Here is a 19,553-nt window from a genome sequence, read left to right as displayed (position 1 = left end):
GGTATAATTGCTATAGGTTTACAATATTGTGGGATTTTAACTTACTCAATATTAACTGAGATTGCCTTATGTAAGGGGTTTAGAAGAGGCAGAATTTATTAAGTATATCCAAGAAAGTTAGATAATCCTGTGGGAGTCAGGACAATACTCGACGTTATCTTGGGATACCAAAATGGGCAAGTCATGGCAGTGCCGGTGCTGCAAGAATGAAGGGCAAAGAAGTAAAATTAGGGAACCTTGATCGACAATATTGAAGGTTTAATTGGAGGTAAAAGAAAAAGGAGCATATGGTAGTTGTAGGCAACTAGATTCACAGGAATGTTTTCAGAAATATGAAGAGTGTGATGAGGGAATCTGAGAAAGAACTTAGAAGGATAAAAAGGAGTCCTGAAATAGCCTTCGCAAGTAAGATTAAGGACAATCCCAGATATTCTATACATTTAAGATGCAGGAGGATTGCCAGGTAAAGAGCAAGCCCCCTTAGTGACTAAAGGTATAATCTACACGTGAAGCAAGGTGATGTGTGTGAGCTCCTACATGAATACTTCTCAACTGCATTCACTAGGGGAAGAAATTGGAAGATAGTGAATCCAGGGAGGGGTGTGTGGATAACCTGGAGCAGGTCCGCTTCAAAAAGGTGTGTGATGTCATGAGGTGCATTAGGGTTGATAAATCCCCAGGTACCAGATATGATATCCCAAGTATTTGTGGTATGGAACGGAGGAGATAGATGGGATCCTTACATTTTGCATCTTTGCTATGGGTAAAATGTCAGGATTCTAGAATATAGTTAATAGAGTCATGGAATCGTAGAATACTACTGCACAGAAACAGACACTTTAGCCAATCTAGTCAATATCGAACTATTATTCTGCATAGTCCCATTGATCTGCGCATGGACTGTAACCCTCTATATCCCTCCCATCCATGTACCTATCCAAATTTCTCTTAAATGTTGAAATCAAAACTGCATCCATCACTTCCACTGGTAATGAATTCCGCACTCTTGGCACCCTCTGAGTGAAGAGGCTCCACCTTTAAACATTTCACCTTTCACCCTTAACCCATGACTTCTAGTTGCTATTCTCTCCCAATATCAGTGGAAAAAGCATGCTTGCATTTACCCTAGCTAAACTGCTCATAATTTTCTACTATCAAGTCTCCCTCATTCTCCAATGCTGTAGGAAATAATATCCTAACCTTTCCCGATAACTCATATCCTCAAGTCCCAGCAACATCCTTGTGAATGTTCTCTGCACTCTTTCAGTTTTACTGATATCTTTCTGGTAGGTAGGTGACCATAACTGCTCACAGAACTCCAAAGTAGGCCTCGCCACCATCTTAAACAAATTCAATATAACATACCAACTCTTGAACTCAGCACTTTTGATTTATGAAGGCGAATATGCCAAAAGCTCTTTTTCTGACTTCTGATGGCTTATTGAAGAAGGAATAAGCCATGCAACTAAAACAATAGGGCATAGTTTTAAAGTGAGAGGATTGAGTTTTAAGAAGGATTTGATGTTTTTCTTATGCAGAGAGTAGTTGTCAGAGGAGATGGTGATGTTATCAGGGCATATAAGGTACATTTTCAGTGTGAGTAAATAAAGATTAGTGTAGATGGGTATCAATATTGCCATGTATGTGGTGGCGAAGGGTCCCGTTTCTGTGCTAAACAACTCAATCACACCCTGGATCACTGCTCCCCATAGACCTTGAGTTTTTAGAAAACTTGAGGTCTTGATCATTGGACACCCTTTTCCAGAATAGGCCAGAAACGGTACTGGCACATTGCAGGTAATGGTGAGTTATATCATTAATACCTGCCATTACTGTGATGTGACTTTATACAGTATGAGAAGTGGTTCGGATTTTCCAGGTATGTCCTTGCCCTTGTCCCAGTGTCCAAAATACTGATTCCAACCACCGAGTGTCACTGTGAATACGGTCCTCACTGGCAAACAACTTGGGAAAAATTTTGAAAGTGTCAACCATTGTACCTGGTGTTTTTGCCTTCACAAAAGCTTTTGACTCCATCAACTCGAAAAGATTATGGAGAACTGTTCTCAAGCTCGATGACCACAGATATTAATATCCATTATAGTTTCTGACACTCCATAAGACATGATCCAGATCAAGTGAACTAGAAGATGCAATCTGTGTTATTCCCTGATGTTTTCTCCCCCAATCTTTTGTGCTGCAGTGCTGCACTTCATAGTCAATAATTTTACTGCACCAATGGGGAAACTGATCAATATGCAGTGGCTTCATTCCAGAACCAAGGTCACATAAACCTCAGTGGCTGAGCAGCAGAATGACGGTGACTTTATATTTGCATGCTGAGAAGCTGAAGAAGTTCAGGTTGGAAAATGACGTTAAGTTCAAACATCAAAGGAAATGAGCAAGTTACTTGAATATTGCAGAGGAAAAAGATGCAAGATTAAGTGAAAATCCCTTCATATTTATAGTTTAAAGAAAAAGATCAACTATTGTATCTATTCTCAACAACTCAATATTCAATACATCTCTCTGGAAAAACACAAACTGATTATACTTTTTTAAAATAGTAAAGTGTGATATCTTGTTTTGTCTACTTCATGTATGAATCTTGTACTGCAGCATTTTCAAGAATAGTACACTATTTTGGTTGGGTCAGGATGTTGTCTTCTACATAAAGTACAAAATCAAAATAAATCCTGATGATGTTTATTGCTAATCCACATTGACTTTAATGGTGGAATAATTGGTGCCTAATATATCGGTGTTTGTGAATGAGTGCTTTATCTGATGTGGCAATATTGCAGTTACAGTTTTTCATTTTGGTGTTTTACTAACAGGTAAAGTCCAGCGAGATGGTAAGAAACCTGAGTCTTGCAAACCAATCCTAAAAGTAGATCATAAGACTTTCAGAAATAGGCAAGTATAATATTTTGTATTTGGCAGCTTTATGTAAGCACTACTTCTGTATTGTACAATCTGCCAGACTTGCAACAAATTGTGGACTAATTCTTTATTGCTTAGATGAATTGTTCACAACTGTTGCTTTTGCCATATTGCATTCTTTACAAACCTTTTGGTCTGTAATTTTATAATTGACAATAATCTTACTGTGATATTTTTGTGTTTCCACTTGGATTTTAATTTGATAGTTCTCAAAATAAGATCATAGTTTTTGGAAGATTAAAATTAACTCATCTGAAATCTAACTCTTCTACAAAAAGCCATTTTTGGCAGATGTTACATGATGTCCCTGATGATTTGTTTCCTTGCACAAACCACAGAACCTTTATTTTTTTTATGACTCATAGCAGAAATTTTCCAAGGGTAAATTGCAATCTTTCATCAATGTAACTAAGAAGCCATTTTTCATGAATAAATCTGAACAATGAGTAGTATGACATCCTTAATGTCAAAGGTCCTTCATCAGAATGTTCAAGGATCTTGAAAGGATCTTCGAGCAGAAGCATTAACTGTGGGTCATTTATAAAAGATGCTACCTGACCAGCTGAATGTTTCCAGCATTTTTCTGTGTTCAGATTTCGGGTATTTGTAGTGCTTTAATATTCACTTTAACTACGAGAGCTTGGTAAAGGTAGTAAGACCAAGCTCTCATAATTTAAGAAAATGAGGACTTCAGAGCATTGAGATCAAGGCATAAATATCAATATGTTGTAAAATTCATTGATTTGTAGCAGCAATGTGGTGCAAGGCATAATTATAACTAAAAATACGATAAGTTACAAAAAATAAATAGTGCAAAAGACAAATGATAAGGATATGTTCATGGACCATTCAAAAATCTGAAGGTAGGGTGGAAAAAGCTGCCCTAATATGATGAGTGTGGATCTTCAAGCTCCTGTACTTCTATCCCAATGGTGGTAAACTGAAGAGGGCATGTCCTGGATGGTGAGGGTCGTTAATTGTGGTACTGCCTCTTGAAGATGCCCTTAATGATAGGGAGGGTTGCGCCCATGATGGCACTCACTGTGTCCACAATCCTCTGCAGCCTTTTGCAATCCATACTAGTATGTGAGGCGACCACTCCCGATTGCTTTCCACAGTACACCTATAGAAATATGCAAGAATATTTGGTGACATAACAAATCTCCTGAAACCCCTGACAAAGCAGCACCACAGGTATGCTTTTTGTGATTGTATCAATGTGTTGGATACACATTGATGCCCAGGTACTTGAAGCTGCTCACCTTTTTCACTTTTGGCCCCTTAGTGAGGACTGGAGTATGTTCTTCCCTTAAAGAAGTCCACAGTCATTTCCTTGGTCTTACAAGATTTTGTCGTGAAAGCTGATCTATCTCACTTCTGTGTGTTTCCTTGTCACCATCTGAGATTCTGCCATCCACAGTGGTGTCACCAGCAAATTTATAGACGGTGTTTTTGCTGTGCCTAGTCACCCTCTTGAAGGATGTTCTGATACCAGCCTCTGAAAGAATGAGTTAACAGGGTTGCCAGGTTCTGTAGGTATTCACACAGGTTTCCTTTCAAAGCATACCTAAAAGAACTTGAACTCATTAGGGAGTGAAACATTTACCCTTATCGGAAGTAATGGCAAGCAAACCCTGCCACAGCTGCTGTGCATTTGATTGTGTCTTTAACTTCACATGGAATTGACTTTTTGCTCTCATGGTGGACTTCTGTAGATCATATGTGGATTTCTTATAGAGTTCTGGATCACTAGTTTTGAATGCTACAGATCTAACCCTCAGCAGACAGCAAACCTTCCAGTTCATCCAGGGCTTCTGGTTTGAGAAGACTCAATATGTTCTCAAAGACACTCACCTGTCCACGCAGGTCTTGATGATGTCATTGATGCCTGAAGTATACTCATTCTGATCTGAAAACGTATGGATCCTTGAATATGATCCAGTCCACCAATGCAAACAATCCAGAAAATACTCCTCTGCCTCCCTTGCCCATACCTTTACTGTCCACACCACTGGTGCTGCAGTCCTCAGTCTCTGCCTATATGCTGGGAATAGAAGTACAACCAGGGCTCTGGTCTTACCAAGGTGGAATGATGTAGTAAACATTGAAGGCAATAGGACAAACCAAAGGAAAGAGTAAGAAGAAGACCTCTGTGAATCAAAGAATTGAAGATGAGTGGGCATTTTAATTGAAGATCATCCAGACCAGGGATTTAGGTGATTGGGGCTTGATCTAAGATACAGCTATGGTCTTTTTCTTCTGTTTGATAAAGAAAAGATGCTCGCCAACATGAACGCTCTGTAATCTAGTCTCAGGTTATGTAAATGATTGAAAGCTTCATTGGCAAAAGGGTTGATGCACAGAGGAATTGGCAATGGTATGGAGGCGAGTTAGGTGGTCTTTTAAAGAGAGTAAGTGGATCAAGAATACATCATGGTCATAAGCAGTCTGGTTCAGCTCAGGCAGTGATGAGAGAAATGAACAGAAACAATGAGAACGGACTTTGTAGTAGGGAAACAAAGTCAATGCTTTCAATTTTCTTAATTAAATGATATTGTGATTCATCAGAGATTGAAAACTCAGGTGATTCAAAGGAGTAGTCTTCATGAAGAACTAGATCTTATCAAAGCATTCACGGACTGTTGATAAGAAATAGGAAGTGCTAAAGGACTGTTTGAGACTCCAGAGACAACAAGTTAAGGTTAAAGAAGAATGTTGCTGAAATAAATTGTCAGTTTCTAGATGGGTTAGAATGATGCCAGGAATATTCAGTTCTTCGGTGCAGAATTAGTTCAGACAGTATCTGTGGGAAGAGAAACAGTAGTCATTTCTAGTCAATGACCTTTCACTGGGGTGTTTAAGAAAGGTGAGAAATACTTTTTTATGTTGCTTTGTTTCTATACTTAGTAAAATTCTTACAAAGTTGTAATAAAAGATGAGGTTGTTGAGATATTCGAAAGACTAACCACTGATAAACATAATAAAGGCTTGGCTTGAAGATTATAAATCACCAGATTTAAATGAGATGCATCTAAGGGTAACAGTCAGTCTCCCTCAGATACAATGGCTTGGCTAAATGACTGGAATATTATAATATTTTACAAATTTAAGGCTAAAAATTGTAACTACATATAAATCTTGTTATGACAAAACTGAAAATACGATAATGCAAGACATTGCTTGTGAATTAATAAACCGAACAAAGAAAAACAGGCTCTAAGCAAGTCAAGCAGCTTAAACAGGGAATCGATTCATTTCAGAGACCCTTCATCTGAGCTGGAGAAAGTGGGAGAACTTTTCTAAAGTGTTAAGTTGTAGAAAGGAGAGATTAGGGTGGAGAGAATAGATAAGGTGGAACTTTAATAGAATGCAGACTGAAGCTGTTATGGTAACAATTACTTTTAGAAGCAGCAGTTGAAGATATAAAAGAATAAAAAAGATAAACTGAAACAAAAGATACAGCCACATGTGTTGCGGAAAAGAAAAAAAAATCACTGCCTGAAATTGTTAAATTCAATATTATGTCATTGTGGCTTAAATGTGTTATACTGTAGACATGGTTCTTGATTTCCACACACTGAGCAATGTTGGAGCAAAAGTGTGAGGTGGACGGTGAAATCAGAGTACAAGCTTGTTGGAGCAGTAAAATACTGGCCATGGTTCTGGCTTAGAATCATCGCTAAAGACTGAACAAATGCTCTTTGAATTAGTTACCCAATCAGTGTTTGATTTCTCCAGTGTAGAGGACACTACATTGTATTTGCCAAATGTAATATGCTAAAGTTGGAAGAAGTGTCAGTAGATTGCAGCATTACCTGGAAAGACAGTTTGGATCCCTAGATGGTGCAAAGAGAAGTTCCAAAATGGCAGGTTTGCATGCGGAAGTGCTATGAGAAAAGGAGAGAATGATGGAAATAGAATTAGAGCACGAGAGGCCCCTTCAAAATGCTGATAAGGATGAGAAGGGGAAGATGCCTCAGTAATGAAATGCCATTGCAGGAAGCAGAAATGGTCTGCTGAATATGGAGGCTGGAGAAGTTAGAAGGTAGGGGCAGAGGAACTATGAAGAGAAGGATGAGAGCAGAAAGACAAGAAGTGGAGGAAGTTTAGCTGACGGCTCTGTCAGCTGTGGCAGAAGGAAAAGTCATTGTCAGGAAAAAGGAAAACATGTTAAAGTTACCAGTTTGAAAAGTCACTTTATTGATGCAGAGTCTGTGGAGACGGAAGATGGGGAAATGGAATAGAGTGTTTATAGAGCGCAGAATAAGATAAAGTGTGTTTGAGGTACCCATGAAAATTGAAGGGCTACTATTGGTTACTAACCCATCCTCTGAGATAGAGATAAAGATGGAAAGAAAGGGAAAGGAAAGGGCAATATTGGTCATGTGAAAGTGAGAACAGGCTGGACTTTGGCAGCAAAGATAATGAATTTTCAAATCCTATGAAATCCCAGTGCTTTTATTAATGTAACACTAAAGTTGAGGGAGGAATCTAAAACCTGAAATAATAGGACTGACCTGTTTATCCAGTGAAGAGATAGGTTAGCTTGGGAGTTCCTGTAACTACATTTTTGGTTTGGAGGATGCGAGTGGAGCTGGAAAATGTAAGAGTGAATTCAACCAGGCATAGGAGAATAGTGATGGAAAGAGGTTGATTAACTTCAGTTCAAGAATGAAGTGAAGGGTCCTCAGACCACGCTGGTTTGAGATGGAGACAAAGGGAAGGATTGGACATGTGTGGTGAAAATGAGCTGTTTGAGATCAGGAAACCAGGAACTGTCAAAATTGTAGAGGCTATCAGATGAATCACAGATGTAAGTGAATGGGCCTGGGTAAGGAAAGAAAGAGGTGTCAAGATGGGAAGAAATAAGTGCAATGTAGTAAGAGCGGCTGAAACAAAGACCTACACTCCAGGGAATAAAGTCCTAACCTATTCAACCTTTGTAAGTCAGGTCCTCAAGTCCCAATATCATCCTTGTAAATTTTCTCTGTACTCTTTCAATCTTATTGATATTTTTCCTGTATGTAAGTGACCAAAACTGCAGACAATACTCCAAATTAGGCCTCATCGATGTCTTATTCAACTTCAATATAACATCCCAACTCCTGTACTCAATATTTTGATTTATGAATAGCAATGCTTCAAAAGCTCTCTTTATAATCCTGTGATGACACTCATGGATGGATCTGTATTCCCAAAACCCTCTTCTACTACACTTTCCAGTGCATTACCATTCACTGTGTCAGTCCTACCCTGATCTGACCTCCTGAAGTTCAATACCTCTCACTTGTCTGCATTAAGTTACATCTGCCAGAGAAGTATGGCGGAAGTAGATGTGGAGCATATGTTTTTGAGGGACAATGCAGTTGGAGACTGTAGAGGGAAAATTACTAGAGGAAATTGGATGAGTGACTGTCTGTTAGATAAATACAGTATGTTCAGTTGTGGAGTCATGGTCTAGCGGGATGTATGAGTATTTGTGTGAGAGCAGATGTTCAAGTTCTGGAAGTCAGAGATCAGTATGCCTAGCTTTGACAGCACTGCCCTTTGTCAGCATATTTGATGATGTTTGGGATTGGTTATTGAATGCAGACTGCTGCTTGTTCTGTGGAGGGTAGCTTAAACAACAGTAGAGTAACAACAGTTGAAAACTTGAGGGGTCAATGTCTCATTGACAATTAGGATAAGAAGCTAAAGGAGAGATCCAGCACTTTGGGATTCTCGAAAATCATAGGAAAAGGTTCACAGTCTGGGTGAGGACTCCAGTCAAAATACATGCTCACAGGCAAAGACAGATGATGAAGAGTTGATATCTGGCTCAGAATTCATAAGCATGGTCTGGGAGGGGGAGTGATTATGGGCTGGAGACTGAAATTAAGGTGTCTGCTGAGGACTAGCAATAAGAGGCAATTTACCACTTCATCACTTACTATTTCCACACATTGCTGGGCTTTTGCTCTTTCTCCTGTTTGATTCCTCTTTGATTCTAAATAATTTCTTCTCACCTGGGGCTTCTGCTTCTTCAGGATGACTCTGGCTTTCCAGTCACCTCTTCCTCTAATTCTCTAAATAGTTCCAACTCTGACTTCAGTTTAGTTTCCTACCTCACTCCATCAATGCCAAACATATGTTTGAGGAGGAGAACCTATCTTCCATCAGGATATATTGAAGCCCTTATGACTTGATATCGAATTTAACAATTTGTTTCTGCTTTCTAGTTCTAATTGTTGTTACTTTGATGTATTTTTCTGCATCTTTTACAGTTATTCCCTCTGTCCTTTCCACTTTAGTCCAACTCTGCATCCTAAAGTGTGTGGTTTCTGACTTTCTGATGAAGCATCTTGATCCTAGCCATCACCTTTCCTCTCTAAAGCGCCTTGATCTACAGAGTGCTTCCAGATTTCTTTTTTAGTTTCAGATTTTGAACACCAGTATTTTGCTCTGAAATTCAACACTACGTTGTTCAAAGCCACGATGTTTAACTAAGTTGATTTAAATTTTGTGGTGCAGTAGCAAACAGGGCCATGAGGACAATTGTAGTTGATGGTATGCATATGGACTTTTAAAAAGAATTTGATAAAATGTCACAGAACAGGATTGTCACCAGGATCAAAGTCTGGTTTAAAATTGACAGGGACAGCATGGGAATCTAAGTAAACTCAAATTGATAATCCTATGTGTAAACAAAACAGTAGCGATTTCTTCAGAAGTACTTTTCTCTGGTCAATGACCCCAGTGTAAGCTCTGTAAAAAGAAGCCTAGCTGACTGTAATGGCTGAATAAACGCACATGCCACATAAGAGTAAACAAGGACAGATGGCAGATTTGATTATTTCCTATTGAATATTATTTATGAAAAGTTCATTAATTTTAATTTAGCTGCATTTGAATCTTCTTATTGCTCTAATACGACCTCCTTCCCAAACTCCCTCACTAATTTAAATGTTTGAGGTGGCCCAGTCAACTTGGCTCCACTTGCAGTGGCTCCAACAGGACTATCTCTGCATTTGATCAGGCTCAGTGCATTGACAAGGGAAAGACACTAGATGCACAGCAATTGTCTTCAGCAGACAACAATAGCTGTAGCTGAAACATTTGAAAGGTTTAATTTTCTGAGCAAAAGTTCTAACACACCAAAATTAAAAGATAAATCATGTAAGTAAGCAGTTATTTATTTGCTTATCATGTTGTAAGAACTACTTTCATATTATTATGTGAAAGACCAGTATGGTGATCATCATCCCCCTACGTCTGCTGCTGCACAATTTCTTAGAAGAAATGAAAATTGCTTTGGACAGTAGTAGGGAAAGAGTTCTGGGTAATCTATTTGTGCTGAAAAGTGACTGTTGCTAGTACATTGCTTAATAGCAACTCCTGCTTTATTGGTTTCATATTTGGTTATGCCTGACTGGTAACCTTGCAGATACTTGCCTTTGATCTAATGAACATGAATTCTGAACCAGGTTGTAATTTAGCATAGGAAGTTATGGCTGGTTGTGAATTAGAATGTCCAAGCCCTCTTTGATTTTCTTTTCAATAAATTGGAAGAGGTGGGATAAACATTCATTAACCTGATGTTGTAAAAGTGGTGTTGAAGATCTTTCGAGTGTTAAAGAAATAGCCCAATTTTCATTTGTCAAACTTAATCAAAATGAAAATCAGTGATTTCTGTAATAGGTTACTGTTCCCGCAGTGGGTGAGATTAAAGTCTCTATTGTACAATATATTCTGTTACTTTTGTAATTTGGAGCTTCATTTCCGTTTGGCTGCTTTTTGTAAAGTCGTAAGGTTCAATTATTGGTAACAGAGTATGGAATCTTGCGAAGTTTAACTTCTTGTCTGATTGGGAAATTTTGAAACTGTTTTAGCTTAAGGTGCAGTTTAGAAGTAACCAAAAATTTATGATTATTTTGTTTTTAATAATGTAACACTTGAAAATGTTTAGAAAAGCTTGGTAATGTATCAAGTATAAATAGCTTTATAACTTTTCATCTTGCAGCGAGCCGTTTACTATTTTTTCTGGAGGACTGTCCTATGATAAAGCATGCAGAAGACCCAGCCTGACCATTATGCATGGCAAATCTGTTACAGTTCTGGAAATGGATTATCCCATTGTGGACTTCCTAACTCTCTGTGAAACACCCTATCCAAATGGTAAATATGACCGAGTCAAAGGTTCAGGCTTTATTAACCTAGGACAGACTTTGTTCATATTGTATCATATATTAAGCAAGCACGGGTATTGGTGTTTTATAATTGGCATCCATTTAATTATGCATTGTTTTACAGAATTCCAGGACCCTTATGCTGTGGTTGTACTACTTGAGAAGGATCTAATTGTTATTGATCTCACACAAAACAAGTAAGGGCTCTTGCAAATACAGTATCTTTTAGTTTTTACTTTCTTAAAACATAAACAGAATAGCTTCAGATTACAGAACCAATTACAGAAATATTTCTTAGTATATACACTTACTAGTGATTGACAGGAGTTGATTCTCTGAGAAATTTTGATAACTCTGTTTTCTGCAAAGTGCATTACAGAGTTTGATGGGAGCTAAATAAGTTTCCTTTGCTATCATTTCTTAATGTACCCAAGTCAGACCAAAGTGAGTCATCATTTTACATTAGTAAATCTACTCCACCATAAGCGGACAGTTAAGAGAAGAAAATAAAAATACTCAGATTGACAAATGGAAGTATTTTTCTACTATTAAGAAAGTTAGGCTCAGAATTTTCTCAGAGGCACTCTGTTTTTGACTCTTCAATGTGCATTTGATCAAGTGCAGCTCTGAAGATATTGGTAATTAATAGGGTAATTGTTTTATAAAGTACATACCTGTTGTGGACCTTGCTTGGTAGACAACTATTTCAAAGTGTAATTTTTTACTACAGATTTTCAGAAATATAGATCTGCTTTTAGACCGCACTATGGAGATGTACACAGAATCTTAAAATTACCTAAGATAGGAATTACCCAAGTTTGGGGCTAAGAGCATGGCTGTGCTCTTTCCAAAAAAAAAATTAAGTACTACAGTCTATGCATCCTGAAAATATCCAGAAAATAAATATCCAATGTTTATTTCTATTTGTGTAATATCTATAAACCCAGAATATGAAAGTAGAAAAGTGATATAATGTGCAATAACACAAAATGCTCTATGAACTCAGCAGGTCAGGCAGATCTATGGAGAAGCCAAGAAACTTCATTAGGATTGTAAAGGAAGGGAGCAGAACCAGAATAAAAAGGTGGAGGAAGGGGAAGTCATACAAGCTAGCAGGTGACAGGTGAGGGGAAAGGTGTGTGGGTTAGGTAGAGGGAATGAAGTAAGAAGCTGAGAGGTGATAAGTGGAAGAGGTACAGTAAAGGGCTGAAGAAGGAGGACAGTGGACATATGAAGGAAAGGGGACAATTCAGATTCAGTAATTTATCACGTGCATGTTGCAATTCCGGCACCAGCCTAGCAACAACTGCAAAACAAATCCCTTATTAGGATGGGAACCAAAGGGAGGTTATGGGCAGGTAAGGAAAGAAGAAAGTGGAGAAAAGGTAACGAGGATGGGGAATGGATAACAAGAGAAGTGAGAAGAGAGAGTAATTACTGGAAAGTGACAAATTGATGTTCATGCCATCATATGATCAAGGTACTGTTATTTCCATTCCCAATTGTGCCAAGTTAGGATTTTGTACTGATCTATTTGATTGTTGGGCATGCACATCTGTTTAAAATGATTGGTGAACATATTTGTTTTGCTTATCTTTATGCCCACAGGCAATATTGGCAGGATAAAATAAGATTAGCTAAATAGTGTCCTTTTCCTGCATCGTAACATTCTGTAAAATGACCAAGGATCTTATTACTGCTTGATTATTTTCATAGAATGAACATTGTGTCTTTAAAAATTATTTTTGTCTTTTATTTCCCTGGTCAGTTTTCCTATCTTTGAAAACCCGTATCCAATGGATGTGCATGAATCTCCAGTGACTTGCTCTGAGTATTTTGCAGATTGTCCTCCTGATTTGATACCTGCCCTCTATTCTATTGGAGCCAAACAACAAAAAAAGCAGGGATATAGCACAAAGGTAACAAACCATGTTGTATTCTTGCTTTAGATGTTGGCCCTGAGGAAAATCCTACTGCTGGCAAAATTACTATATGTTGGTTAAACATTTAACAACTAGCTTGTTCACAAAAGGAAAATTAACAGCTGTAGAGTCACTAATCTTTAAATGAGTGCTAGAATATGAGCAATCAATCTTGTAAGTTTTTAATAGTCTCTTTTAATACAGAATATAAGACCATAAAATATAGCAGAGTTAGGCCATTTGGCCCATCAAGTCTGCCCTGCCATTCCATCATGGCTGATTTATCATCCCTCTCATAATATAATTTTGTAGTCAAATATAATGACATTATTTTTACAATTTTGTAGAGGCATCTAGATATAAAGCATGGTAATAGGCCCAAGACACAAATCATTGATGAAGGATCTCAGCCCAAAGCATTAATTATTTATTCCCCTCCATTGCTGCCAGCCCTGCTGAGTTTCTCCAGCATTTTGTGTGTGTTCCTCATGGATATAGACCCTTTGGCCCAACGTGTCCTTTCTGACCAAGATGCCCCATCCAAACTAATCCTTTTCCAAGCATTTGACCCATAACCTTTAAACCTTCCCAATCCATCTATCTGTCCAACAGTCTTTTTAAAAGTTCCTCAAGTTCCTCTTAAACCTTTCCCCTCTCACCTAAACCTCTAGTTCTTGATTTCCCTACCCTGGAAAAAAAAGACTGGGAAAAAAAGACTATTTACCTTATCCGTGCACTTCATGATGTTATATACCTCTATAACATTACTTATAAACCTGCAACACACCAGTGAATGAAGTCATAACCTGGCCAGCCATTCCTTATAATTTAGTCCCTCAAGTCCTGGCGTCATCTGTGTAAATCTTCTCTGCACTCTTTCCAGTTTAATAGCATCTCTCCTATAGCATAGTGATCAAAACAGAACACAATTCTCCCAAGTGCAATGTCACCCATCCTGCAGAACCACACCATGAATTCACAAATTTTATATGATGCCCTGACATAATAAGGTCAAGTTTTCTTCACCGCCCTTTCTGCATGTGATTCCACTTTCAGTGAACCATATATTTGTACTCCAAATGGATCTATAGCACTGTCCAGGGCCCTGCCATTCACTGTGAAAGAACTGCTTGGATTTGACTTTCCAAAATCCAACACTTTTCACTTATCCAACTTAAAATCCATTTGCCAGTTTTCCACCCACTTTCATGCTCCTTCTATAATTTTTGATAATCTTCTTCATTGTTCACTATGCCGAACAGGAAGGGAGCAGTTACTCTACTGGGGGTATTCTATAGGCCCCCTGGTAGCAGCAGAGTTACCGAGGAGCAGATTGGGAGGCAGATTCTGGAAAGGTGCAAAAATAACAAGGTTGTTATCATGGGTGACTTTACCTTCCCTAATATTGATTGGCACTTGATTAGTTCCAAGGGTTTAGATGGGGCAGAGTTTGTTAAGTGTGTCCAGGATGGATTCCTGTCACAGTATGTTGACAGACCGACTAGGGGGAATGCCATTATGATCTAGTATTAGGTAACAAACTGGGTCAGGTCACAGATCTGTCAGTGGGTGAGCATCTGGGGGACAGTGATCACCGCTCCCTGACCTTTAGCATTATCATGGAAAAGGATAGAATCAGAGAGGATAGGAAAATTTTTAATTAGGGAAGGGCAAATTATGAGGCTATAAGGCTAGAACTTGCGGGTGTGAATTGGGATGATGTTTTTGCAGGAAAATGTACTATGGACGAGTGGTCGATGTTTAAGGATCTCTTGCAGGATGTTAGGGATAAATTTGTCCCGGTGAGGAAGATGAAGAATGGTAGGGTGAAGGAACCATGGGTGGCAAGTGAAGTGGAAAATCTAGTCAGGTGGAAGAAGACAGCATACATGAGGTTTAGGAAGCAAGGATCAGATGGGTCTATTGAGGAATATAGGGTAGCAAGAAAGGAGCTTAAGAAGGGGCTGGGAAGGGGGCATGAGAAGGCCTTGGCGAGTAGGGTAAAGAAAAACCCCAAGGCATTCTTCAATTATGTGAAGAACAAAAGGATGACAGGAGTGAAAGTAGGACCGATTAGAGATAAAAGTGGGAAGATGTGCCTGGAGACTGAGCGAGGTCCTCAATGAATACTTCTCTTCGGTATTCACCACTGAGAGGGAAATTGATGACAGTGAGGACAATATGAGTGAGGTTGATGTTCTGGAGCATGTTGATATTAAGAGAGAGGAGGTGTTGGAGTTGTTAAAATACATTAAGATGGAATATTCCCCAGGCTGCTCCACGAGGGAAGAGATTGCTGAACCTCTGGCTAGGATCTTTATGTCCTCGTTGCCCACGGGAATGGTACCGGAGGATTGGAGGGAGGCGAATGTTGACCCCTTGTTCAAAAAAGGTAGTAGGGATAGTCCAAGTAATTACAGACCAGTGAGCCTTACGTCTGTGGTGGGAAAGTTGTTGGAAAAGATTCTTAGAGATAGGATCTATGGGCATTTAGAGAATCATGGTCTGATCAGGGACAGTCAGCATGGTTTTGTGAAGGGCAGATCGTGCCTAACAAGCCTGATAGAGTTCTTTGAGGAGGTGACCAAGCATATAGATGAGGGTAGTGCAGTGGATGTGATCTACATGGATTTTAGTAAGGCATTTGACAAGGTTCCACACGGTAGGCTTATTCAGAAAGTCAGAAGGCATGGGATCCAGGGAAGTTTAGCCAGGTGGATTCAGAATTGGCTTGCCTGCAGAAGGCAGAGGGTCATGGTGGAGGGAGTACATTCAGATTGGAGGGTTGTGTCTAGTGGTGTCCCACAAGGATCTGTTCTGGGACCTCTACTTTTTGTGATTTTTATTAACGACCTGGATGTAGGGTTAGAAGGGTGGGTTGGCAAGTTTGCAGATGACACAAAGGTTGGTGGTGGTGTAGATAGTGTAGAGGATTGTCAAAGATTGCAGAGAGACATTGAAAGGATGCAGAAGTGGGCTGAGAAGTGGCAGATGGAGTTCAACCCGAAGAAGTGTGAGGTGGTACACTTTGGAAGGACAAACTCCAAGGCAGAGTATAAAGTAAATGGCAGGATACTTGGTAGTGTGGAGGAGCAGAGGGATCTGGAGGTACATGTCCACAGATCCCTGAAAGTTGCCTCACAGGTAGATAGGGTAGTTAAGAAAGCTTATGGGGTGTTAGCTTTCATAAGTCGAGGGATAGAGTTTAAAGGACGCGATATAATGATGCAGCTCTATAAAACTCTAGTTAGGCCACATTTGGAGTACTGTGTCCAGTTCTGGTCGCCTCAGTATAGGAAGGATGTGGAAGCATTGGAAAGGGTACAGAGGAGGTTTACCAGGATGCTGTCTGGTTTAGAGAGTATGGATTATGATCAGAGATTAAGGGAGTAGGGCTTTACTCTTTGGAGAGAAGGAGGATGAGAGGAGACATGATAGAGGTGTACAAGATATTAAGAGGAATAGACAGAGTGGACAGCCAGCGCCTCTTCCCCAGGGCACCACTGCTCAGTACAAGGGGGCATGGCTTTAAGGTAAGGGGAGGGAAGTTCAAGAGGGATATTAGAGGAAGGTTTTTCACTCAGAGAGTGGTTGTTGTGTGGAATGCACTGCCTGAGTCAGTGGCGGAGGCAGATACACTAGTGAAGTTTAAGAGACTACTAGACAGATATATGGAGGAATTTAAGGTAGGGGGTTATATGGGAGGCAGGGTTTGAGAGTCGGCACAACATTGTGGGCCGAAGGGCCTGTACTGTGCTGTACTGTTCTGTGTTCTATGTTCTAATTTGTGGCACTTTGCTATAAATTTCATTAATCTTATTTGAATACATTAGTAATGTAATCTTAAAAGTGCAGATTTTATTTTCCCCAAACTATTAATATATTAAACGTTTTTATTCAGACATGATTTGAATTATTTACTCTCTAAAGTACAGCATGCACCAACTTACAAAGTTATTTATAGAGAAAATCAAATTTAAGGAATATGGATGGCTACTAAACTAAACCAATTATAACACAATTTGAGTCATCTTCAGAAATGTTTGGAAGTTCATTGTATTTCATCACAGTCTTTAGAGCTTTACTACACTATGAACAAAAAATGTGATGATGTAGGTGTGATATTTAAATCAAAAATTACATATTTTTACACAGATTTATTTTTCTAATTTTTAGCAAAATGAATACTTTTATCTGCAAATTAGTTCGAAGTCAATTAAATAAAGGAGTTTTGTTCAAATTAATACATTATTACTGTTACACAGAATAGAATACTTAATTACACTATAATTAGGTATATGAGGATTGTTAAGTTATTTTTTTTCAATTTTGGCTCTATTTTCACTGTTCAAGAATATTATAATACTTTTGAAACAATGGTGAGGGATGCATGGGCAAGTTGAGAGAGTAGAAATTGGATTGGGATTTATTGTAATTCCAGTAGTGAGCATAATTATCCTTGAAATTAAAGCTGTATTTGACTGAGTGTGACATTAAAGAGCACCGTTAAAACTATGATTAATGGGTATGAAGAGGAAGCCACACCACTGATTGACGTTGTACCTTGTGGAAAGGCAGACAGACGGCATGGTTTTAGAAGTCAATCGTCCTAGTTTCAGGATTCTTGCAAGAATTCTACAGAGCAAAATCTGAAGTCCAATGATGCTCAGTGGCTCCATCAATTAAATTATGAAGATTAGAAGAGGGATGTTTGCTGAAGATTATACAGTTCTATTCATGACTCAAAGTAGAGTTTATTGTCATATGCACCAACAAGTGTATTCACAGATGCAATGGGAAAACTTGCTTTGAACAGTATCACAGGCACATTATCTTTTCAGCGGATCTGTCCTTTGTCCAGCACATAAATGCCATTTAAAAAGTAAGCACAGCAGCACCTCTACTTTCTTAAGAGTTTGCGAAGATTCAACATGACATCTAAAACTTAGTCAAATTTCTATAGATGTGCGGTGGAGAGAATATCAACTGTCTGTATGGCCTTGTATGGAAACACAAATGCCCTTAAATGGAAAAGCTTACAAAAAGTCATGGATACATCCCAGTCCATCATGGGTAAAGGCCTCCTCACCATTGATCACATCTACATACAATGCTGTCGCAGGATAGCAGCATCCATCGTCAGAGACTACCACCATTCAGCCCATGCTCTGTTCTCACTGCTGCCATCAGGAAGGAGCCTCAGGACCCATGCCACCAGGCGTTGAATGAGAGAGGATAACTTCACTCAATTTCACTTACCCCACCACTGAACTGTTCCCACAACCCATGAACTCACTTTCAAGGACTCTTCATCTCATGTTCTTGATATTGCTTGCTTGCTTGCTTGCTTGCTTGCTTGCTTACTTACTTACTTATTTATTATTTAGTATTTACTATGAATGCCCACAAGAAAAGGAATCTCAGGGTGGTATATGGTGATATATATATATATATATATATATATAGATAACAAATTTAATTTGAACTTTGAATATAGCAACATTTAGTAGCATTCACAAGAAAAACAAATTTAAAATAACTTGTACACATATGGAACAAATTATACTGTATTCCCCTATTCATTTTTACTGGAAGGGAATGGTTGCAAGAGATTCTGAAATTACGTTATTAACGTTAAAAGATTTCCCCTTTGCTAGGTAATTTATCATCATGATATTGCACATCATAGAAACAAGTCTTTCGGCCACTGCTTCTATACCAAGTATTATGCCTATCTGTTAACAAAAAATGATTAAAATCTAATGGCTGTAAATTTTTTAATGTTTTTGTTTATGGTTTTAAAGTCTTTTAGAATGTTGTAGAATGGCTTAGACTGCCTCAGAATACTCAAAGGTTATGAATTCTTCTGACATAATGTTCTTGTGTAGTTTAGAAAGATATTTAAAATCTGATTGCGAAGATTATAAATCTTAGTTTTAAATATTTCAATTTCAAATATTTAAAATCTGACTGCAGCATAACAAAACTGCACAATGTACTTCCTATCTGCTGGTAAAGTAATAGCACAATATCCTTCAGGGATACAATTGTACATTCTTAACAAGCATATAAGGCAAACTTCAAGGTATAGCTTATACCATACTAGCTGAAGCAAAGGGTCTCAGCTGTACAATCGCTTTTCATTTCTTTCTTCAGGCTGCATTATATATTACCAAGTAGAATGAACTTTAATCTTTTCTTCATACCAGAAGTTTAATCTTCCATCAGCAAAAAAAGTTTTATCTCAGTGTAAGAATTAGTTTTGGTTAAGTCTTTAAAACCACTTAAGAAAATCCAAGTCGATTGTGAGTATTCCTACACTTGCAGTTCTCTTTGACCTCAGCAGCTTCCAGCTGAATGTCTCATGGTTTTCTCAGCTCTGTGAATGTTTCACTTACGGTCCCTTTTCCAGTTATTTATTTTCAGATCAATCTAAACACTGTAATATGGCAGAGACAGAAAATGGAGGCTTGGCAGCATTTGTGAAAAGAGAAATATTAACAAGATGCTCTGTCAGCATTAG

At 38.5% G+C, this 19,553-nt stretch overlaps 1 protein-coding gene across 9 annotated transcripts in view; it reads left to right on the top strand.

The window, feature by feature from the left end:
• Nucleotides 1–19,553, top strand: part of stxbp5l (syntaxin binding protein 5L) — a 352,686-nt gene that overhangs the window by 177,642 nt on the left and 155,491 nt on the right. For all 9 annotated transcript variants that reach the window (XR_012098901.1, XM_073045359.1, XM_073045358.1 and 6 more), the window contains exons 9-12: nucleotides 2,838–2,916; nucleotides 10,943–11,097; nucleotides 11,233–11,305; nucleotides 12,877–13,027. Coding sequence is in view for 8 of the 9 variants with exons in the window: in XM_073045359.1 (XP_072901460.1) it covers nucleotides 2,838–2,916; nucleotides 10,943–11,097; nucleotides 11,233–11,305; nucleotides 12,877–13,027 (458 nt within the window). In the remaining variant the exon portion in view is untranslated. The remainder of the gene's footprint in view (nucleotides 1–2,837; nucleotides 2,917–10,942; nucleotides 11,098–11,232; nucleotides 11,306–12,876; nucleotides 13,028–19,553) is intronic.

This window comes from Hemitrygon akajei, chromosome 5, assembly GCF_048418815.1.
Source record: "Hemitrygon akajei chromosome 5, sHemAka1.3, whole genome shotgun sequence".
NCBI lineage: Eukaryota > Metazoa > Chordata > Chondrichthyes > Myliobatiformes > Dasyatidae > Hemitrygon > Hemitrygon akajei.
The sequence above is the reverse complement of the archived record's forward strand: the minus strand, read 5'-3'. Positions and strand labels throughout refer to the sequence as shown.